General features: G+C 42.8%; 1 protein-coding gene across 4 annotated transcripts in view; it reads left to right on the top strand.

Moving 5' to 3' along the window:
- The window catches only part of LOC134957932 (complement factor H-like), a 1300757-nt gene that overhangs the window by 258762 nt on the left and 1017559 nt on the right, over positions 1–24436 (top strand). For all 4 annotated transcript variants that reach the window (XM_063940180.1, XM_063940181.1, XM_063940178.1 and 1 more), the window contains exon 5: positions 10438–10635. In XM_063940180.1, coding sequence (XP_063796250.1) covers positions 10438–10635 — 198 coding nt within the window. The remainder of the gene's footprint in view (positions 1–10437; positions 10636–24436) is intronic.

Raw genomic sequence — 24436 nt, 5'->3', positions numbered from 1 at the left:
GGTAAGAATCCCGCAGAGATTTATTGTACGGAGTTTCGCCGTTGGTCGAACGACTGTGGATGGAATGACCCAGCCCTGCGCAGTCAGTTTCGCCTCGGCTTATCTGAGTCTATAAAAGACAGTCTCCTTCAGTATCCCGCTCCTGAGACTCTTGATAAACTCATGGAGCTTTCTATTAAGATTGATCGTCGTCTCAGAGAGCGGAGGGCTGAAAAAGGAGCACCTGTCGGGTCTACTCCTTGTGTTTTTTCCATTCCTGTGGACATAGAGGAGCCCATGCAGATAGGTCTCTCCAAGCTGTCTCCTGAAGAAAGAACCAGAAGGCAAAATTCTGGTCTTTGTTTGTACTGTGGGAGTAAGGGACATTTTGCCCGTAATTGTCCGAACAAGTCGGGAAACGCCTCGACCAAGTGAGTTGTGAGGGGGTTCACTTTGGTCTGCAGCTTATCTCCTCAAATAATTCACTGTTAGTCCCAGCTAAAGTTTCCTTTGGCAGCCTCTGTTCCTCGGTGTCGGCTTTTGTTGACAGTGGAGCTGCAGGGAACTTTATGGACTTAACGTGGGCCAAGGCCTTAGGTATTCCTCAGTTAGCCTTGGGTAGGTGTATCACCATGCATGGTTTAGATGGGAGTCCCTTGTCCAATGGGGTTATTTCTCTCTGTACACCCCCTGTACTACTTTCGGTAGGAGCTCTTCATTCCGAAAAAATTGAATTTTTCCTTACCCATTGCCCAGCAGTTCCAGTGGTTCTGGGTCACCCTTGGCTGGCCTTTCATAATCCCATCATTGATTGGCAGTCAGGGGAGATCTCACAATGGGGTACCATCTGTAATAAGGAATGTATTACGCATCCCATCAGAATAGCTGCTGTCATTCCCGCACCCATTCCTGTGGAATACCAGGATTTTGTTGATGTATTTTCCAAGGGCAATGCGGACATTCTGCCTCCCCATCGGCCTTATGATTGTGCTATTGAGCTAATTCCTGGTGCCACTTTGCCTAAGGGAAGGTTATATGCATTGTCCGGACCAGAAACTGTGGCCATGAATGAGTATGTTAAAGAAAGCCTAGAGAAAGGATTTATCAGGCCATCTAAATCCCCTTTAAGTGCAGGCTTCTTCTTTGTGGAGAAGAAGGATGGATCACTCAGACCTTGCATTGACTTTAGAGCCTTGAATAAAATCTCAGTAAAAAATACTTACCCTTTGCCGCTGATTTCTGTCCTCTTTGATCAGCTACGTTCGGCTGTGATTTTTTCTAAGATTGACCTAAGAGGAGCATATAACCTCATCCGAATCAAGTCAGGGGATGAGTGGAAAACGGCATTCAGTACTCAGTCGGGTCACTATGAGTATCTGGTTATGCCATTCGGCCTGTCTAACGCTCCGGCAGTTTTCCAGGATCTCATTAACGATGTGCTCCGTGATTTTCTTGGAAGATTCGTAGTAGTCTACTTAGACGATATATTGATATATTCTGACTCTATTGAACAACACGTTACCCAGGTGCGTCAGGTTCTAAAAAAATTACGTGAAAATCACCTATATGCCAAGCTGGAGAAGTGTGAATTTCATGTCACGGAGGTATCCTTTTTAGGGTACATTATTTCCCCTCGGGGATTCTGTATGGAACCGAAGAAGCTCCAAGCCATCCTTAGTTGGACGCAACCCACCAACTTAAAAGCAATTCAGCGCTTTTTAGGGTTTGCGAATTATTATAGAAGATTTATTCACTCTTTCTCCGACCTAGTTGCTCCCATTGTGGCACTGACTAAGAAGGGAGCGGATCCAACCAACTGGTCACGTGAAGCTGAATTATCTTTTCAGGCCTTGAAACAAGCCTTTATCTCAGCCCCAGTCCTCAGACATCCCAACCCAGAATTGCCTTTCATTGTTGAGGTTGATGCCTCGGAGGTTGGAGTAGGGGCTATCCTATCTCAGAAGGATCCGGATTCTCTAGAATTACATCCTTGTGCCTTTATGTCCAGGAAATTCTCATCTGCTGAATCCAACTACGATGTTGGTAACCGGGAATTACTGGCTATTAAATGGGCTTTCGAGGAGTGGAGGCATTGGCTTGAGGGAGCAACACATACCATTTCAGTTTTGACTGATCACAAAAATCTTCAGTACATTGAATCAGCTAAATGGCTGAATGCCCGGCAAGCTCGTTGGGCTTTATTTTTTACTTGTTTCAAGTTTTTTATCACCTTCAGGCCAGGTTCCAAGAATACCAAGGCGGATGCCCTATCACGCAGTTTTCTTCCAGTTCATGATAACATTCCTGTTACTCCCATACTTCCGTCTTCAGTCATTCGGGCAGGCCTCACACAAGATTTATTTACCCAGTTAAAGCAGCTTCAACATCAAGCTCCTGGAAATACTCCTGCTGGTCGTCTTTATGTCCCTGAGTTTTTGAGAGCAACTGTTTTGACGGAGTTTCATGATAGCAAAGTTGCCGGGCATCCGGGGATCGCTAAGACTTTGGAATTAGTCTCCCGCTCAGTATGGTGGCCTGGTCTTTCCAAAGACATTAAGGAGTTTGTTTTTTCGTGTCAGGTCTGTGCACAGCATAAAGTTCCCCGTTCCTTGCCTATCGGTCAACTTATGCCCTTGAATGTTCCTCTCAGGCCATGGTCTCATATTTCCATGGATTTTGTGGTGGACCTCCCTCTGTCAGCCGGATGCCGAGTCATATGGGTGGTAGTTGACCGTTTTAGCAAGATGGCCCATTTCATTGCTCTTCCCCGATTGCCATCTGCCCAGGGATTGGCAGTTTTGTTCCTCCGCCATGTTTTCAGACTCCATGGGTTACCCACTGATATTGTTTCTGATCGGGGTCCACAATTCATTGCACAATTTTGGAAGTCTTTTTGTGCCTCTTTAAAGATGAAATTGTCTTTAACGTCTGGCTACCATCCCCAATCCAACGGGCAGACTGAGCGAGTTAATCAATCATTAAAACAATATTTGCGTTTGTACTCGGCCAAACTCCAAAATGACTGGTCCGAGTTTCTTCCGTTGGCGGAGTTTGCTTACAACAATGCCTGTCATTCCTCCACCAATGTGTCTCCATTTTTTACAGTTTTCGGTTTTCACCCCAGAGCTAATTCCTTTTTTCAACATTCCTCTGTCTCCTCACTGACCTTGACCGCTCATCTCAGACTCATTTGGAGAAAAGTGCACCTTGCTCTCAGAAAAGCGGCATTTCGGGAGAAAAAAATTTCTGACAGGCTCCGGCGGCCGTGCACTTTTAAAGTTGGAGATAGGGTATGGTTGTCGACTCGCAACATTAAACTTCGACAAACCTCAGCCAGATTGGGCCCTAAATTTATTGGACCATTTCATATTATAAAAAAAATCAATCCAGTTGCTTTCCGGTTACGTTTACCAAGAACTCTCCGGATCGGAAATACCTTCCATTGCTCCTTGTTGAAACCATACGTTTCTTCCAGTAGATTTCCTCGGAAGATCTCTCAGGGGAAATCACCAGTAGATGTACAGGGTCAGCAGGAGTTCTTGGTGGAGAAGGTTCTCGATTCCAAGTTGTCCCGGGGTCGGCTTTATTTTTTGGTACATTGGAGAGGTTATGGTCCAGAAGAAAGGTCTTGGGTCCTGGATGAGGATCTCCATGCCCCGAGGCTCAAAAAGGCATTTTTTCGAGAATTTCCTCAGAAACCTGGCCTTAGGGGTTCCTTGACCCCTCCTCAAGGGGGGGTACTGTTAGGCGCCGAGGGTCCGCCCGTCAGTGCGGCCCGGCGCCTAGCAACTAGGGACGCCGCATGCGGACAGCCGCCGGCTCCCTAGCAACGCTAGACGCCGGGCGCACGGAGCCGCTCAGACCCTAGCAACGGGGACGCCACTGTCGGACCGCGTTCCCCGTTGCTGGGTCTAGATTAATCACCTCATTGGTATCCTGGCCGTGCAGCATGCAGCTGCACGGCATGATTGTTAATTACCCTGTCTGGCTCCTGATTGGAGAGCTCCCAATTAAAAGCACTCTCAGGACTTCTCACAGACGCCGGTAATAGCTTCCTGTTTGCTGTGTCTGTTGCAGAGAGTTTTCCAGTCCTGTCTATCCGGTCGTTCCTGTCCTCAGTGGTCCAATACTCGGAAGTTGTCATCCTTTCCTGGAGTCCAGACCGAGCACCTTTAACATCCAGTGGTGTTCGTGAGTCGCGGCGTAGCCGTGTGTTGCGGCTTGACCGCTTACTATTTATTATTTGGTTATATTGTGTTTCGGAGCTTTTGCGGAGGATTCCGCTCCCACAAATCCACTCTGGTATCCAGCGGTGCTTGATAGGAGTAACGGATTCGTGGATTTTTGGTTGTCCTTTTCCCTGGCGGTTTGTCCGCACATACTTCTGGTTTAAGTTAGTTAGCTTGTAGCCCCTGGCCTGGTTGCTTAGTCAGAGGGCCCCTTGTTATCACCCTGTCTCGGATTTCCCTTTGTCTCCCATTAAGACCTGAGGGGGCATCGGAGTTGGGCAGACATAATCCGCCCTTCAAACGCGGCTGCCATGGGCTCAAGCAACCATAGTCTCGCAGGGGATTTCTGATAACACGGGCGAGACAACGGAGTTAGGGCGCCAGGGGTTACTAGGCTTTCCTGCTCCCGTAACCAGCATTCCCTTCCAGTACTCTGACCTCCGTCATAAGATCTCCTCTGGTCAGACGTACTGGTATCATAACAGGGAGGATGATTACTAAACGCTGTATTAAGTGGGTCCAATAAGCAGAAGAGACTTATACTGAAGTGCACAACCAATGTATTTATATAAAAAAATATATATTTATTTGTTGTGTTTTTTAATGATGAATTGCATATGAACTGAATATTTTTAATAGTATTCTTATATGGCCATATGTTTATATGTGAATAAAAATGTATCTAATTATTATCCAATCAGACAGCGCTTCTTACTTTTATATATTATTCTTTCTGATTTAGGAGAGGTTTGGCAATCACCTCTGAGTAGAAGCTACAGTCTTCATTGGATCTAATATTGTTGCCAGTTGAAGCAGGTGCCGAGTTTTGTTATTTTTCAGAGTTATGTGGCAAATTGTCTGCCTGCTATTGACAATGCCTCATCATTGTGCTCTGGAAAATGTGATAGTTGATCAACTCTGCCTGTGCACCTGCTGGGTGACCTGGAACATGTGACCTGCCAGGTGATCTTTAAACTGTCACAGTCATGTGCAGCCACCCACTAAGCAGGGATACTATGGGGTGTCACTTCTAAGGGGGTGAAAAGGGTTAAAATGTTCTGCCCAGCAAACAAGGCACATCAGCTAGTTAATATTTTATTTAGAATATGAGAAAAAATATGTCAGACTCTATTATAAATTTTAAAAGAGCAGGGACAATTGGTAGACTTCAATAGCAATAATAACAATTATTTTGTAGTAGACAGATAATATATATATATATATCAGCCAGGCACCCAGTATGTATTATGTAACACAACCCAGCTAATATGATATATACTGCGTCACTTGTTTAAATGCAGCAGGTACAATTCATCAACTTTAATAATAAGAAGAATTATTTTCTAGTAGACAGGTGGTATGTATCAGCCAGGCACCCAGTATGTATTGTGTAATGCAACCCAGCTAATATGATATATACAGCATTGCTTGATTTAATTTTGAAATGAACTACAATAATAAATGGTAATTTTTTGCTAGTAAAACAGGTGGTAAATATTAGCTAGGCATCCAGTATGTCTACTAAACAGAAAGAGATTCCTGCACCAAGATAAATTAATGCAACTATATTATTCAGTGAATCAACAATTGCTACTTATATAGACAATGCTTCAATATTATGAATATATTGATGATACTATCCAATGATTCTTATGATCTGAGGGATATGCCTAGACTGAATGATACGGAGAACTAGGTGACTGAAGGTGATTAGTGGGTGAACTTGACACATGGCCTATCTTCTGGACAATAACCATAGACACCTGGGTGAAAGACTCATAGAGTGCACCACTCAACAGGTCTTCTGGCCTATAAGAGTCGCTTCTCCCTGAAGACTTTATATGCCTACTGGTACTGGGATGCCCACCATGACTTACTTCACTGGCGACAGTACGAGCTTACCCCCAAGATGACCAGAGTTATCTGTCGGTAGAAAAGATAGGGACGGGAAGAGAATGACTGAGATCAAGTATGGGTCAGAGGACAGGCTGACAGAAACAAGATAAAGTATGTAGTTACTAGGAGCCAGGGAGAGACAATGTAGTGGAATGGAACTGTGCTGACAGAGGCAAGTGTGGGGATAATGTATGAAACAGCTGTAAGCAACAAACAGGGTTAATGGAAACTAAAAGAAAGACAACAGATAAAGGCAGACAAGAATAAGTATTTTGTGGAAGAATCCACACTACACCTGAAGCTAAGGCAGACAGGATTCAGAAAGGACGGGGTCCAGCAAAGATTCTTCAGCAGGAGTCTAACAGGGCTGGCAGTTTCTCACAAAGCAGGAACTATAACCAGTGAGTTACCAGGAAGGGAATATAAATAGTACTTACACCAATCAGAAGTCTGCTGTCTAATTAATAAAAAAAAAAAAACTCTATGCAGCTGCCCTGCTGCACGTATAGCTAACTACTCAGCAACAGGGAATGTCGTCTGACTCCGGTGTCCCCATTACTCGGCTGCTCTCAGAATGCATAGCGCCCGGCATCAGCCTATTGCTAGGCTCCGGGCGGGGACCAGCGGCCCTAGCGGCTGGAAGTGACCCGGCGTCCTGGTTACCAGGCAACCACCAGGACCTGTGTCTCCCCGCGGCCACCGTGCAGCTGCTAACAATGATTCAATTATGTGTATAAATTAAAAATAGAAAAAATTTAACAAGTTAGAAAATGGGTGCACACATTCGCCTCCACAAATTATTAAAATTAGTCTGGACTAAATTCACTTTCAAAATAAAGTAACAATGTCCATATGTATTATAAAATGTTCTCATTGCTAATTCATATACAGTATATACAGTAGATGCAAATTTGCCCTATGATAGGGCTATATCAAGCGAAATATTATAGCAATAATAGAAATAAAATAACGTGGTGGAAGGAAAACCCCATAAAAATTGTGAATAAAGAATACTTTAAAAACAATGTTGTATGTCTTAATTCAAATATGATGTAAGTATTACTCTCATATCTTACACAGGGGTTGGGTTTGATTTGCCGGCATTTGGGATGCCAGCGGTCAGAAAACCGATCACGGCATCCCGATGATCAGAATCCCAACTGGGAAGGTAAGTATACTTACCTTCCACCCTGGCCCCCTAACCCTCCCTACCTGCAGCCTAAACCTAACTCCCCCTCCCCGCAGACTAAACCTAACACCCTTCCCAGGATGCAGCCTAACCCTTCCCCTGCAGAATAAACCTAACCACCCCCCCCCCACCCCCCCGTCCCCCATGGCTTACATCCCCTGTGGCCCAGGTGCTGCTTAATTGGCATCCCAGCTGTCAGGATTTTGGCCCTGGGGTGGTGACTCTATTTGGGATGCCTGTGTTGGCATTCTGAATAGTTTCGGGATTCTGGCATCAGGATTCTTACTGACAGGACACCAACAGCCTGGATCCTGTCTGAATCCCACTCATTGACGTGTATTTCTTTAGCTTTTAAACCCTGTATACAGTATCTTCTGTAATTGTTGCAATATTAAGAATGATTGTTACAATGTTCAGAATAGTACAAATATGATATTTAGTATTTCCTATCAATGCAGATTAACCAGTCTCTGCTAAAGCCTGAGTGATACAATTTTTGCTTGTCAGTGTCAGAAACACATGCCTTAAATCCTGTAAATAGTTTCTCCACTGATTTTTTTTTATATAATCTACATTAATTTTATTAGATCAGCTGTATGATTGAGTTTATTAACCCTTGTTGTTGTTTATTCTGACAATGATTGTCTAATTTATTGTAATTATTTCTCTGATTTATTTATTATAACAGGGTTATAAGATTATTTTGATCCACATCTACATGACCTCTATTCATACCCATAATAACAGAAAATTTGTGCCACGGCTCTTATTATTTTCTTGAGATAATATATAGGTATATAATTCAATATGTAGTTCCTTCAGATATAAGTATATTCCCCTGAAAAAGTGATATTTGAAGGGGTTAATAATTCTCACAAATCCCAGTCTATTCAAACCTGCTGTATAGTATTTCTCAAATCCACATACAGGTACTGTATATATTGTTAAGGATATATAGCACTCTTTCTATTTGTATATATACTGTATCTAAGTGCAATGCTATATTGTCTGTGATATTTCACATTTATATCACTAGTATATAATAATATGTGAATTAAGTATCAGCCGATATCAGATCCATGTACTCGGTTATCATTCTCAGTCCTGTCTTACCCAATCGATCATTGAGTGTATTGCTTTACACCTGGTGTCTCAGCATACAAAGTTCCTACCCAAAATATGTCTCAGCAAAGTGGAACGTGATTTGTAATAATTAGCAGGCTTCTGTAAATTAAACGTGATTGCGACTCATCATACAAGGTTTTTTTCAAAGATACGTGTCAGTATAATGGAACATGGTTTGTAGTGTTTAGCAGTCATATATCACATATCTCAGTATAATACTATATAGTGAGTAATATTTCACATGATTATATCAATTTCTCCTATAATGCTATGTAGATTATACAGAATTGTGGCTCAGTACACTAAGTTATTTTCAAAAATATATATCAATGTAGTAGAACATGGTCTGTAGTGTTTAGCAAGTTTATTTCAAACTCCAATCATAATGACATGTAAGTGTTACAGGGTTGCAGTTTAAAATGCTGTGTTTAGTTATAGAAAATCATCTTATACAGATGGCACACAGTGGTGCCTATGCACATTTCGCTTATCTAAAGCTTTCTCAAGGCTACAGTGATCAGTGCCCACCATATGTGGCATAAGATAAGCAAGAAACCAATGACAGTCTCCAGTTAGATTACTCCAATTATCACTATGGGGATTTTGAATCTCCCATCCAATGTCTCTTAATTGGCGGCACTGCCCATATTGCCGATATCAGATCCATGTACTCGGTTATCATTCTCAGTCCTGTCTTACCCAATCAAGCATTGAGTGTATTGCTTTCCACCTGGTGCAAATCACCTTCTCTTCCTCGTAATCTGTACAAATTGTAAACCCTAGCACACTCTATGAATACCCGATTGATGTATCCAGTATATAAAATACTTAAAGGTTAAAAAATATTTGTCAGACTCTTAAATAGATCATTTTAATTTTCAAATTTGTAAACATCCACATTTAAACTGTTAATATAATGTGAATATAGATAAATAGATGTCATTTATGTATAGTCACATTATTATTAACAATTTAAAAATAGTAAGTGGCGAGAGCACAAATTTTCTATTTTTATAAATACATTTTATTACTGGTATGAATGGAGGTCATGTACAGCCATGGCCAAAAGTGGAGGGACAGAGTACTCTGTTCCTGGACTTCTCTCGTAATTTAAGATATCCCTCAACTGTCTTGAAACACCTTTGCTATCAATTAACCTGTTTAACACAGGTGACAGCAATCCTAAATTATGAGGGAAGTCCAGGAGCAAAGCAATTTGTCCCTCCTGGAGGGAGTCATGTTGGGAGGTATGCTGTATATCTCCTATTTTGTCAGGGTTATAATATTATTTAGCTCTACATCTACAATACAGACGTGACCAAAAGTTTACTGTCAGTCAACTTCTGCCTGACCCCCTTTCACACAAACAAATTTCCTGGTCAATAATTTCTACCCAGCAATCTGTGGATCAACATGAGTATTTCTTCTGTGTGAAAGGGTCAATCCGGGAAAAATTCCTTGGTCAAAGTCCCGAGAATTTAAACCCGGGTTGACCCTTTTACACAGAAAAAGGATCTGTGTTGATCGGCAAATTACCGGGTATAACTTCTTCAACAGGTTATTTGACTTTCTGTGTGAAAGGGGTATTAGTAAGTGTAGTATTTATGCATTATACCCTAAAGGCGCCTTGCTTAAGTGCTAATAAAGTGCTGCTAATAACATATTTTATTTTAGCAAACTGCTCTCCAGCCTCCAGCCCATCCCACAACCCCTCTCTCTGCTCTCCTCTCTCGATCACGAAAGGGGACTCATATAGACTACAACACATGTGAGATCCGTCTCCGGGAAAATTTCATTTTACCTTTATCTGGGATCCGAGTGTTGTGAGAGCATTTGGAAACACTCGGATCCCCTAAGATCGGAGGTGTCCAATTTTCGGAAAAGTCGAACTGCACATATCTATTTAACATGTATTTATATTTTGCTTTATAAAGTTTTATAGATACAATTAATAAACCTCAGCTGGTCTGTAAATCAAATGTTATGGACTTAAATTTTATTTTTGTTTTTTTAATTCAGAGCCATGTACTATAACAAAAAAGGAAATGGATGAAAATAATTTATATCTGAGGTGGAGATCTGACCGCAAGATATACACTGAAAATGGTCAGACAATAGAATTTACCTGTAAAGCAGGACATGAGCCTCTCTCTGTCATTAGTATGAGACAAACATGTAATCAAGGAGTGGTGCAATATCCTAAATGCCTCAAGAGTGGTAAGTACCAATGAGTCAAACAAAAGAGTTTCAATGCAAAAGGAATAAACATGCTCCTCTGTCACTGAAAGGAATCAGTTACCTGACAACCTTTCAGTTCTTCAATGTTTTCCATCACCAGTCCTCATGAACCCATAATAGAGCATGTTTTACAGATCTGCTAGTTGTTGCACAGGTGTATTCATTACTGGCTGACATATTTAAAAAAAAAAAACACGGGTGGAGCTATTTTTAATTAGCAGTATTTTAATTGTGATACTGAGAAGATCTGTAAAACATGCACTGTTAAGGGGCCTACACACTGGGCGATGTTAATGACATTATCGACCATTGATATTATTGATGGTAGATTTTTTCACCAACAATTAGAAGCCTACACACTGGACAATATTGATGGCCAATTTGGATTATATGAGAGTACAGACATCCATATCATCCAAATTGACTGGCATGTATAAACAATGATCGTTCAATGATGAACATTTGCGAGTGCGAGCATCAATCATCGTTGAAGCATCCACACTGAAAGATATGAACAATAATAAATGACATTGTTCATATTTTACAAATATATCGTCCAGTGTGTAGGGCCCTTTAGGGTTCCCAGAACTTTGGAGTAAGGAAATGCTGCAGCACACATGCACTGTCACATACATATACTGTAGCAATCAAAGATCTTTCAAGAATCTAGGGAAAGATTAATAAAGGCAAAATGTGTGCTTCTTCCAAGACAAAAGGTGCTCACCTGATCCAAGATTTATAGTAGCTTCCACACTCTGGATACCTGTGAAGATACTTATTTTAATCATTTCTGAAATGTTTTCATTGACTTTTTTTCCTGTTCTTGATTTAGTTGCTGTGTAAGAATTAAAATGTAGACCACAAGATAGTGTTACTGCTTTACCACCTGAGTACCACCACAAAGAAACTATGGGGCAAAGCCATGATTTGTTTTATTGCTTTCAACCAGGGCTAACAGTGATCCTACAGAGGAGGGAGAACCCATCTCTCCATCCCTGTACTGATTACATGGAGCTACTCTGAGATGGTGACTTGTGACTGTCAGCAGGGCAACTAGGGTTGATGGAGCCCAGGGCAATTAAAAAACTGTTGCCCTTGAAAATGTCTTTACATTTCTGGCAGTATACTTATATTACTACTGAAACATACATTGGAAAAACAATTAAGGGAAGCACAACAGCACATTAAAACCAAATATTACTGGAATGAATACTGCATGCACAGACACTGTGAAATACATTTTATTGTGATTTTTTAACATTCTTGTCATCAACTGAGACTATAATATTAGAGACTATAATATTAAGACACTAAAAACGAAAAACAATTGCGTTGCCCTCAAATAAGTCTTTTTTTAACTTTTGTTCCTCATTTTTTTATATTTTAAAACTGCTATGCCCTTTGCTTGAGAGTCTTTCCTTTCCTTTATTTTCATTTCTCTGAAATGGGGCATGTCTGAAGAAACTGAACCTACATGTAGAGGCAGTGTCTTGAGCCAGTATTCACTATGCATTTAGGAGATCACATGATTTCAAAAGGTTACTGTTTGCAGAGGATGAGAACAATGTCATCATCACACAACAGATAATCAACCAGATTCCTGTCAGGAGGCATTGTCATATGCTTGAAGAATTAAACTGTCTTTCTCCCTTTTCTTCTGCGTAGGTATTTCTTTTACTGTCCTCATTTTTTTCCTATTTCCTTTATTTCTTACCTGTTATTACTTTACTTTTCCATTCTAACCCCTTTATTTTTTATTTACATTGATTGACAATGTTCTCTACCTGATGCATGTTGCCCCCCTGCGCTCTGCACTGATGGTACAGAGCATGTCAGCCACGTCTTCTATAGTGTCCCCCAGCCAGCATTGTACTGTAATGACCATTCTGGAGTTGGGAGTGGCTAGCAGTTCAGGTACTCAGGACTCTATAGAGCCTGTGGGCTGCTTTGTCCGGCACGCACCCATGCCATGCCTCCCCTGGAACTTTTCTTTTAGCCTTTAACTCTCAGGCTACCAGTGTTTACACACAGCTACTGATTATCCCGGGGATGTGTCCTGGCTACACAAGAGAGCAGAAGTGTAACCATACTGCTCCCGCATCTCGATTGCTTTTGAGGGGTTCACTGGTGATAGCCCTGCCTTTTGACAAGCCCGTCAACACCTGCAATTAATTTTTTTAAGACTGATAAGTCACTAGAGAAAGTTTGCTTCTTATATTTGCTGCATTGGAGCTCTATCTTGTGGCCACCGTCTGCAAACACATGATACCTTGCTGGAACACAATCCTAATGCCTTAATCTGTTAAAACTTTCCATTCCACAATTCATATGTTAACACCAGCTCTCATCATGGTTGCATAGCCGTTAGCCTCTGGGGGTCTGTGCTCACCTATACTCCTCGGCTCCAACATCTTAACTACGATTCATTCCGATTAATGACTTCAATCATTCTTTGAGCTTAGATCTCCTGAAAATATGGGCAAAACTGGGAAATCTGCTCACAAAAAGATAATCCTTGTCCTAAAGGCAGAATCTCTCAAACAGACATGAGACCTTTTCTTCTTCCAACTATGCCCACTCCAAACCCTTCTCTCGACACTTCTGACTCCTCTCCCGCTTCATACAACCCTCCAAGTCCTTCTACTATGGAAGATACACCCACTCACTCATCTTCTAAATTAGGCAAAGAAGTACAAGAAATCCTGACTTTGCCTACTAAACAAGATCTTCAAAATACCATTGGACAGGAGATGGCAACTGTTAAACAAAACTTAGCTTTGCTCTCGGATCACCTTACAACTCTGGAAGATGGTCAATAGTTTATTAATGATGCTCTCTATAAACTGACTGACATTATCTCTCTCCAGTCTAATGAAATACAATCCTTTTATATTAAAGCTTTGCCTACTAAACAAGATCTTCAAAATACCATTAGACAGGAGATGGCATCTGTAAAACAAAACTTAGCTTTGCTCTCAGATCACCTTACAACTCTGGAAGATGGTCAATAGTTTATTAATGATGCTCTCTATAAACTGACTAACATTATCTCTCTCCAGTCTAATGAAATACAATCCATGAAGGCTTGGTTGGAAGATTTGGACAACAGAGGAAGAAGGAACAAATTTTGCATAGGCGTCTCCCCGAGGATGTACAACCACATAACCTGATCCATGCTCTAACAGAAGTATTCAATGAGATTCTTGGCAGTGACTCGAATGACACAATGCTATTTGATAGAGCCCATAGGGCCCTTTGCCCCCGTGGTGCCTCCTCGGACAGACCGAGAGATGTTATCTGTAGGTTACACTAATTTTCCCAAAAGAAAGAGATAATGTGGAAGGTACGCCAACTGGATGGTGTGGAATTCAATGGTAATACCATCCAAATATACCACAATCTTTCTTAGCATACAATACAGCAACGTAAGGCTCTGTGCCCGCTTACCGAGGAACTACATAAGCACCAACTAAAGTACCACTGGTGCTTTCCATTTCATCTCCAAGTTACCTTCCCTGCCAAACCTTGTCTCCTGCACACCCCATCTGGCCTTTCTTCTTTATGTGCTACCTTGGGACTTCCATCAATCGATATACTGGACTGGAGCGACCCGCTGGCTCAGAAAGTCCTAATTGCTACTCTTGGAAACCTGGCAGAAAGTGCAGCATTCTCGCTGTTATCCAATAAATTCTCATGAACTCCATAGTTAGAAGAAACCTGAAGATCAGACTCTGGCTTAAAACCTGAAGCTCAGACTCTGGCTTAATATCTTTGTCCTCTATGAGCCTCTTTCCAGAAGGCTTATATATCTTGCAAGTTGCTCTCTCATCAGAGTCGATTCCAGTACATATTTTGACATGTTTTTCTTATTTGTTATTACTATTGCCATTTGCTCATTATTAGTTGTATCATACACAATGTTTGACCTAGACTTTAAAGTTTAGATGCACCATATTCTCACTCGCGGGCTTCTTTATGATGTTCTACCTGGTACTCTTTCCCTTTTCCTGCTGCCTCTCTCTCTCCCACCCTCCTGGTCTCCATTCTCCTTCCCACAATGTACTACCCTCCCAATGCTTAAGAGATCACCCTCATGCTGCCTTTCTAAATCCTTCAGATGAATCAGCCCACTACACGTACAGTCTCCACTATAAATGTTTGAAGTTTAAATATCACTGATAAACGGTCCAAATTGTTATGCTCCTCTGTGGGCAGGGGTGGCTGTCCTATTTTCATTGAGGCTTCTTATTTCTGACAGTCCATAGATTGATCCTGGGTAGGCTCCTTTTAATCACCTGTCTATTATTCCACCAGCCTTTCACATTTATTAATATATATATGTTCCTAATCATGCTCAACCTACCTTTATCATGGGAGGTGACCTCAGTTGAGCTTTAGATTCCTCCCTTGATACTTCTACTAATGCACCTCGGTTCCAGCAACTAAACACTGAAGAATTACAGTAGGTAGTACTGAACGAACACCAGCTGGCCGGCTCTTGGAGAACCCTCCACCCCTCAGACGACGACTATACATTCTATTCCCAACCCCATAAGATCTACTCCCTCTTGGACTATCTTTTTTTGCATTTTAGACAACTTCATTTGTTAGCCAACACTAACATTGGGCCAATTACATGGTCTGATCACGCTCCTGTATTACTGACACTGATCCTGCCATTCCCGTCCCCCAATCAATGGACTTGGTGACTCAAAGAATCTCTTCTGTTAGACACTCAATGTAGGGCTGAGATTAACTCTGCTCTCACTGACTATTTGACACACGATGACACCGCAGGAATCTCTCAGATTACTGAGAGGCACATAAGTGCATCCTTCGGGGTGCATTTGTTTGGCTGGGCTCTTTTGCAAAAAAACAGAAGACTGATCAAATCTCGGCCTTACTGCAGCAGATTAAGCTTATTGAGTCGTCACATAAAAAAATCCATGTAAAGTGAGATATATCTTAAATTATCGGAGGCACGGGGTTCCCTAAACAAATTACTCTCAGATAAAATAAAACTTTCAATGCGCAAATGCAAAAGCCGCTTCTATACTTGGGGAAATAAGCCAGACTTTTAGCTTGTGTCTTACAGGCCCAGCGAGCGGCTGGATTCATCAGTTTCATCAAAGATGTGTTTGGCAGTCTTCTCTCAGAAACCCTCATAATAACCTCCTCATTCCAAAGATACTACTCCTCTTTATACAACCTAACAGACACTTCCTCTGAGACAGTACCTCTCCCCTCCTCCCAGGACGCGCTTGACTATCTGTCTTCCATCTATTTTCCAACTCTTTCTTTAGATTCTCGAGAGTCCCTAGAATAACCTTTTATGCTGTGTATGATCGAGCTGGCTATATCATCTTCTCCATCAGGTAAAAGCCCAGGCCCAGGTGGCTTTACCGTAGCTTATTACAAAACCTTTAAAGATACCCTGGCTCCAATGTTGCTTTGCACTTTTGAAGAAGTGTCTGCTGACTCTTATTTTTCTACTCAATCTGTAGAGGCCCACATTTCCGTTATCCCTAAACAAGGAAGGACCTAGGGGCATTTCTAGAGAGGAGGCCCATGTGCAGGATCCATATGGGCCTCCTCCTCTCTACCTGGCAGCGCTGTAGTTCTGGGAACTAGGGTCCCTAGGGGACCTTAGCGCAGTTCCAGAGTCTACAGCGCATGCACAGATATCTGGAAAAATGGCACAGCTGCCATTTTTCCAATGATTTTCCTACTGTGCATGTGCAAAACACAGGGAAAATGGCGCCGCACCATTTTTTCAGTGATTTCTGCAGTGCTGCTGCTGTGTTGTGGGAAGTTGTATGATAAAATCATAGAAAATAGGCTTCATGCCCTCTTATCTCAATTGATTCACAATGATAAAGTGGGGTTTGTCCAAGAACGAGATGCCGGAGACAACACAACTAAGCTTCTTAACTTAATACACTCTGCATCACAGACAAATACGCCTACTAAACTTCTGTCTACTGATGCTGAGAAAGCGGTAAGTGTGACATTTATATGGTCTGTGCTTTTCCATCTAGAATTAAGTTCCCTTGCATTACATAGGATTTTAGGTTAACGGCACCCTGTCTGAGGCCTTTCCCACAGAACGGGCGTAGGGAGGGCGGTTGCAGCGGAGCGCAAGCTCTAAGTTCTGGTGTGTCCTGGAGCTGCAGAGCAGGTGAGTAGCGGAACGGCGGGACCCGGAGCTGCAGAGCTGGTGAGTAGCGGAACGGCGGGACCCGGAGCTGCAGAGCAGGTGAGTAGCGGAGCGGCAGGTCCTGAAGCTGCAGAGAGGGTGAGTAGTGGAACGGTGGGTCCCGGAGTGGTAGAGAGGGTGAGTAGCAGAGCGGTGGGTCCCAAAGCTGCAGTTAGGGTAAGTAGCAGAGCGGCAAATCCTGGAGCTGCTGGGAGTGTGAGACACACTTACTCTCACTCTCTCCTGGCTACCTGGCATAATGTGTATATGGGGTTACCTGAAACAATGTGTATATGGGGCTACCTGGTACAATGTATATATGGGGCTACCTGGCGCAATGTGTATATGGGGCTACATGGTGCACTGTGTATATGGGGCTACATGGCGCAATGTGTATTTGGGGCTACCTGGCGGTGCCTGCACCATTTTACTTGAGATATATGCACACACAGTATACTTGGCCCATTTCTAGAGTGTACTCATTAGATGCACTGAAGAGAGGGGGGCCTCACACAGACACTGCACAAGTGCCCTCTCCTCTCTTCAAATGCTTCTATTAGTGTTCTTTTTGAAAATAAAATAGGGTTAGACCTAGAAATATATATGAAACTTTCCTCTAGAAGGGAGCAAATTTGATTTAGTGAGAGTAAATTATGTTACCTGGTATATGGAGTTGTTCCCCTGCATGGCCCAGTGTTTCCCAACTCCAGTACACACGGACCCTTAACAGTGCATGTTTTACAGATCTCCTAGTAGGGGCACAGGTACAATATATTCATTATTGACAGACACATTTTAAATTATCCATAGGTGGAGCTAAGTATTTCAATTGTGATACTCAGGAAATCTCTAGAACATGCACTGTTAAGGTTGCCTGAGGACTGGAAACACTGCCATGGCCAAACATGTGACCAGTAAGTTAGTGGAAGTATTTTCCTGAGTGGATCACCTTTGAAAATGTATGTCTGGATTGTCACAAGGCAGGGCCGGACTGCCCATCGGGCACTTCTGGCAAATGCCAGAAGGACCGATGGCTAGATGGGCTGGTCTGGGAACACTGAGAGCGGGGCAGCTGCTCCATGGCCCTAGTCTGTCCCTGTAACAAGGGGTACTCTAGAGCTTGAACGTGATGACAGAGAGTACCCTCAGCAACAGTATAGACTAATTGAGTTTTTCAGAATTACTCTATAGTCAGTTTTATATATATTTTTTATTTAAATCAAGAAACATTGGGAGAAACGTCCCCTCTACTCGTTGTTTGGTATTCCTGAGGTGTAAAAATGAGCTTAGGTTCTGTGTCTCATGTTGTCTCATTAGTAGAGATTATAGCGAATATAGGCAAACTGCACACGTGCTGCATTCTCAATGCACATGTGCGAGGATGCTGCTGTGATCCCGATCACACTTTTTTCGCACAGTGATTGACAGGAAGTGGTTATTGGAGGTGTTAATGAGGAGATTTAGGTGGAGTGGCTGGGAAAACGCAGGTGTGTCATGGCCATATTCGAAGTGTGTATATTCTGATGGCTGTGTGATTGTTCGTGCAAATACACGGCGTCTGAGCCGCTGCTGTTGTATCTTGTCTGAGTAGCCATAGACCAACCCTTAGCTTTGATATTTTCCCATGCTCCTTGTGGCTACATCTGGGCACATTCAAGTCTCGTTTGCCGCGACAGTACTCATGCCTATGGTGGGTGTGCACCTTAGATGCGAACATGCCACATTCACTTTGAATGGAGCGACAAAAGACGTAGCTCAGCACGGCTAGGAGCAGGCACGCCTAGCCGCGCTGGCAGTGACATGGGCAGCAGATGTAGCAACAATGAGCATGGCTACATCTGTATTTCTATATCACTATGGATGGAAGAAATAATAAAATACTTCTGGCATATAGCATGAAGAAAGAGACATAGCAAATAATTCAAGTTCCAGAAACTGAATGTGCTGCATGTGCTCCTTCTATTGTTATGAGCAGTAAGTTAAATCCTTTTCATTAACCATTTTGAATATTTTGAATATGTTTTTCAAATACAGATGAGGTACCACACAGTGATGGAACTACAACCGGTGCAGCCGGTGCAATGCACCTGGGCCTGCGGTGATTAAGGGGCCCATAACTGGCGGCAGCAGTACTAACAATGAGTCACACATTCATTGACTCATTAACAGTATGTCACGGCCGGTCGCTGACCTTAACAAAGAGTGAAGATGCGGTCCAGACTCCAGCTGGAGGAGAGGTGGGGAACTTCACCAGTATTCTTCCCTCCCCTCCTCTGCTCCTCTCAACACGGATTGCATTTGAGTGACCAGCGCACCATGAAAAATAGAAGCCGGCAACACAGGGATTTGATCTGCATTCTGGATCTCCTCCCCTCTTTTTCTCCCACCTGCTTCCATTGGTCACAGACACTGCATCACTACCTCTATTAACCAAATTTCACTCTGGAACAGAAAACCCCTTTAAACCATTGTAACTGGGATTGTGGTCAAAGGCTCCTGGGCATAAAAGAAAAGTCTATAAGTGAATTGTTGTAATCCAATTTTACTTGTCACAAATATGTGATAGTACCCGCTTTTGGGTAGATTTCCACACGGTAAATATGGTTTCAATTATAATGCATACCCAATTTTCTGGGTGTATGAGCTTCTATGTCAGTTGGGTTCTACCAAATTTATTTCTAAAAGACTACTTACAAATTTAGTTGACCAAGAAGTTCCAGCATAAGACATTTTACATTTCTACCCTTGTACTGTAGGTTTACATCAATTTGTAACTATAACTTTCAGGCTCCTTGGTGCACCTGCATCTTTCCAGTGCCTTAGTGTCAATGTCCTGTGTCCTCATCAGAACTATGCTGCTTCTTACCTTGAAAAGAGTCGCATACTGTATATTCTATAATGAAAACATTCCAGAATAGTCTACAGTATATGCTGTCATTTAGTCTTTGTGGCAGGCATGCTTAATAGCCCACCTCAGGAAGAGAAAAACAAAATAGTTGGACTACTCTGTGAGTACTGGTTACCTTAAGCATCTGGTTGATAATGTTAAGGCCTTCATTGAAGCAAAAGCAGCTATGTACTTTTCTAGCTTTAGATGGCTACCATACTCTAGTATATGTTGACTACATTAACAAATTGGATGAAAAAAGTTGGCCCCATAGAAACTGATATGGTCCTCCGGTTATCATACTGCTTTTGATGCTACTGTATACTTTGTGAAGGTCCTGTTTTCCTGACTGCCATTGCTCTAAACTGTGGACTGTGTTACTTGCTTCAGTGGAGGGTCATCTTTCCCCACCGCTCTGATGATCTTTGTTTGGCCCGGAGTATGAGCTGCCGGGTCTATGGCACTGTTGCAGTGGCAGTAGGTCCTAGCTGTCTCTCTTTGGGTAGACAACATGCTTTCAGCCACTTGGCACATTGCCAGAGCACCCGATAGTTGCAGGTTTGTGTCACTGCAAGCCTTTTATAATCTTGGACCAGCTGACTGTGATCTAAGTTTGGTGCCAGATAGGGTTGACACCCTTCAAAAATACCAGGACTGGACAATCCATCTTACCCGCCAGGACCCAAGAACATCTCTTCTTTTTGCTGCCTTCAGCAGTAGTACTATGTGTTACTGTTACTGTAAAATCCACTCATCATGCAGAGTAAGCGCAAGTACAAATAGCTTTGAGCTGGCACCACAGTATCCCACACCCAGCCAGTCACTGTCCACAGACCTCTCCTCTCCATCAGCTGGTCACTGCCAGTGTCCCTGTAAAGCGGGTTAGCGACAGTGGAGGGTGTCAACACCATAGTGGGTACTGTAGTCCCAAGCAGCAGCTACCTGGGAGAACACGCCAGCCCACTCCAAGATGGCATCAGCTTCCTCTGTGTGCTGAGTGGTGCTGTGATCCCAGGAGGGGCCCAGAGCAGGTAGAGAGGGCTCAACAGGTAGCTCAGACACTCAGGAAACTGATGCTGGAGTCAGTGGGAGCACCAACAAACCTGGTCAGATCAATGGTGTCTGCGATCTTTCAAAATCAGCATAATCACACTTTTGTCCCAGCACCCTTTGTCTGGGATCCGGGACAATACATTAAATTCTGGGACAATCCTGCAGAAAACTAGATGGGTGGCAAGCCTAGTGCCAGAATTTGATTATTCAGCCTATATATGAACTCCCTCTGAGCACCTAGCTGGTTCCAGAGTATCAGGTCTCCTGCTTGTGTTTCCGCATTACCTCTAATATTGTTTGATTATTTTCCTATAAAATCATCTTCACTTGTTTCTGTGTTTTGCACCTTTGCTTGTGACTATGGCTTGTCTGTCCTCTCATTTGTCTGCTGATTCTGTACCTCATCTGTTCTCCCATACAGTCATTTATTTCAGACATTAAGAGAACTGTGACCTATGCATTCCCTGCAGTAAAGCGGCATCTCACCTTGTGGTGGTTCTTGGTGAAAACCAGGGTGTCCCTTACATTCCACACCTTGACTCTAACTTCTGTCTAACTGCATCTTACTGTACATATCCACATGTGACACTGACTTTGGCAACCTGTTTATGCTGCAAATAGATCCCTCTTATGTGGTTATGGGGGCAGTCTTGTATGAGGATTTAGATGATGTAGAGCACAAAATGTTGCATCTTAAGGGCCCTACACACTGGCAGATAACACTGCACGATATGCACATTCTCGTTCATTAATGAACGAGAACTCGTTCATATCGTGCAGTGTGTAGGCACCAACAATAAAAGATGTGCGGCCCCGTGCTCGTTCATCGTTGGTGCCCCATCGCTTATGCATACAGTCCAATAATGACAATCTCATTCATATTAGCATGCATTGCTATGGTGCCGGGTGACAGGGGGAATGAACAAACTTCACTCCCCCGTTACCTTCCCGTGCCGCCGGGTCGCCCGTCGGCCATATCCGCCATCGGGCAGCTCCGTAGCGGATTGCCGAATTTGTAGGGGGCATTAGCTGGAAGCTCTACTCTTGAAAAAACACTATTTGGTGACATAAAAGGAATGTCTCACACTCAAGTGGGCTGTGGACATGCTCCTTATTATCTCTTTGGTGTACATTATGCGGTTGTCACTGACATGCCCACTGAAGTTGGTTACACTGCATGCAGAATTCCAATGCCCACCTTATGAGGATGTACCTTGTGCTACAGGAATTTACCTTTTGAAATATTTCACCATCCAGGACACTTAAATTTTTGTCATGGGCTAGACTGGAGTGAAGGGTGTTGACATCCTAGTTTCAGGAGGAAGTTCCACTTCTCCCGCAAAAGGAGTCAGAGTGTGGGATTGAGTAAGGTCTCATTAGAAGTCCCTTGTACGTTAGTGTTTCATGAGTTTATGACCCACAGGCCTGTACTGAAAGACCCTGTATGTTGGTATTTACCAAGGGGGAAAGGGGGAAGGGAGGGGAAGCCAACGAGCACAGCAGTTCCAATAAATTAGAAAGGGGTCATAGAAAAATCCACATCAAAAGGAAATCACAAATACATTTTCTATATCACATTTAGTAGGTGGAGATAGACTCTGGTAGAGGTGCACTCTGGTAGAGATAATATCGGCAGAGATTAAGAAGAAAATAAACTATCTGGTTTGGGGCACTCTATGAGAAAATTTTATAGATTGAAACGTAACATTTATTAGGTAAAAATAGAATAAATGGTCGCCTCTAAGGTGAATTCCATGTAGTACATAACACAAGAATTAAACTCTAATATTGGCGAAAATAATCAGAGAAATAAGTAGTAGTTCAATGACTCAGTAAAACACACTAGGGGGGAAATGTAATAGGTGTGAGAATCAGAAAGTGAGAGATTTTGGTAAAATTCTCCTGTTTGTTTAATTTGGCAATCATTTAAATGGGAAAATTAACCTGGTTTTGCCATGTAAATGATTGTCACTTTAAAAAACAGGAGAATTTTACCAAAATCTCTCACTTTCTGATTCTCACACCCTATTACATTTCCTCCAGGCAGTCAAATGCGAATATATTTACAGTTTAATACTGTTAAGAAATATCTGGATCCTGAAATATAAATGGCAGAATGCAATGTGCTTCGATGTGAAGAGACTCATCGAGGTAAATCAAATTGACCCTCAATATGATCGAAGCAAGTTCACAAACACAAAAATGGCATAATCAATCACACTCTATCTAAATAAACTCTGTGATGGCAGAATATGATGCGCTTCGATAAGAAAAAAATCATAAATGGTGGATTATATCAGTATTCAATCGAAGCAATTTCACAGTCACAGTATATAGATCAGCAGATAACATTGGTAATAAACCACAGGATACATTTGAATTACATCAGCACTCCATCTCAACAGCCTTTGTGCTGATAGTTTACAGATCTCTGCTTGGCAGCAAATGATACTTTGTTGCTGTGGTGACTGATTATGTCAGATTGTGAGTGTGGTATGACCAGCACTGCTTTGGAGAGATGGTAATCTTGAAACAAAACAGAGTTGTCCAAATGCACAGAATGCCGTATTGATAGATACTATGTACTCCTAATGTAGCCACATGAGTCTGCAGTGAGGGACAACCTATTGACAATTTCAGATTAAAAGATGTGTGTGCCTCAGTACTTTGAGCTACGTCCTCATAACTTGTCAGAATGACATGAACACATCATAATGGCAGTGCCGTAACTAGACATTTTAGCGCTGTGTGCAAAAAAACAGCATCGGCACCCCCTCCCCCCAAATATAAAACTGGGCCAATGCGTGCAGTAGGCGCGCGCCAAAATGTAAGAGTGTGGCTTTATGGGGAAGGGGCGTGTCCACATAGCTCCACAGTAAGGCAGACAGAGCTTCCTTTTACACAGTACGGCAGGTAGAGTCCCCTTTTACACATTAGGCAGGTATTTTACACAGAACGGGATTTAGAGTACCATTTTACACATTACAGCAGCAGAGTCCCGTTTTACACATTACAGCAGCATAATCCTGTTTTACACATTATAGCAGCAGAGTCCCGTTTTACACATTACAGCAGCAGAGTTCCATTTTACACATTACAGCAGCAGAGTCCCATTTTACACATTACAGCAGCATAATCCCATTTTACACATTACAGCAGCAGAGTCCCGTTTTACACATTACAGCAGCAGAGTTCCATTTTACACATTACAGCAGCAGAGTCCCATTTGACACATTACAGCAGCAGTCACCCTTTGTTACATATTACAGCAACAGAGAGTTAGAGTGAGTGAGTGTGTGTGTATGTGTGTCTCAAGTTACCTGTTAGGGCGATGCGGCATCCAGGACTACCAGGCGCAGACAATCATTTACTGGCGCTCACAGTCCCCTCTCCAATGCTCAGGCTGCTGCGGGTGTCACAGTAGAGGCAGCGGCGGCTCCTATACGGGACCAGGCGGCTGAAGGAGCGTTCTCTTTCCACTTCAGAGGTGGCGGCGGCGGGTCTCCCTGGCGGCATCAATAGAGGCAGCGGCGGCTCCTATACAGAACCAGGTGGCTGAAGGAGCGCTCCCTCTCCACTTCAGAGGTGGCGGCGGAGCTCACAGCCAGGATTACCGCACGGCGGGTAACACAAATGGCGCGCTC

Source organism: Pseudophryne corroboree, chromosome 9, assembly GCF_028390025.1.
Source record: "Pseudophryne corroboree isolate aPseCor3 chromosome 9, aPseCor3.hap2, whole genome shotgun sequence".
Lineage (NCBI taxonomy): Eukaryota > Metazoa > Chordata > Amphibia > Anura > Myobatrachidae > Pseudophryne > Pseudophryne corroboree.
Note: the sequence above shows the minus strand (reverse complement) of the source record. Positions and strands in the feature narration are given on the sequence as shown.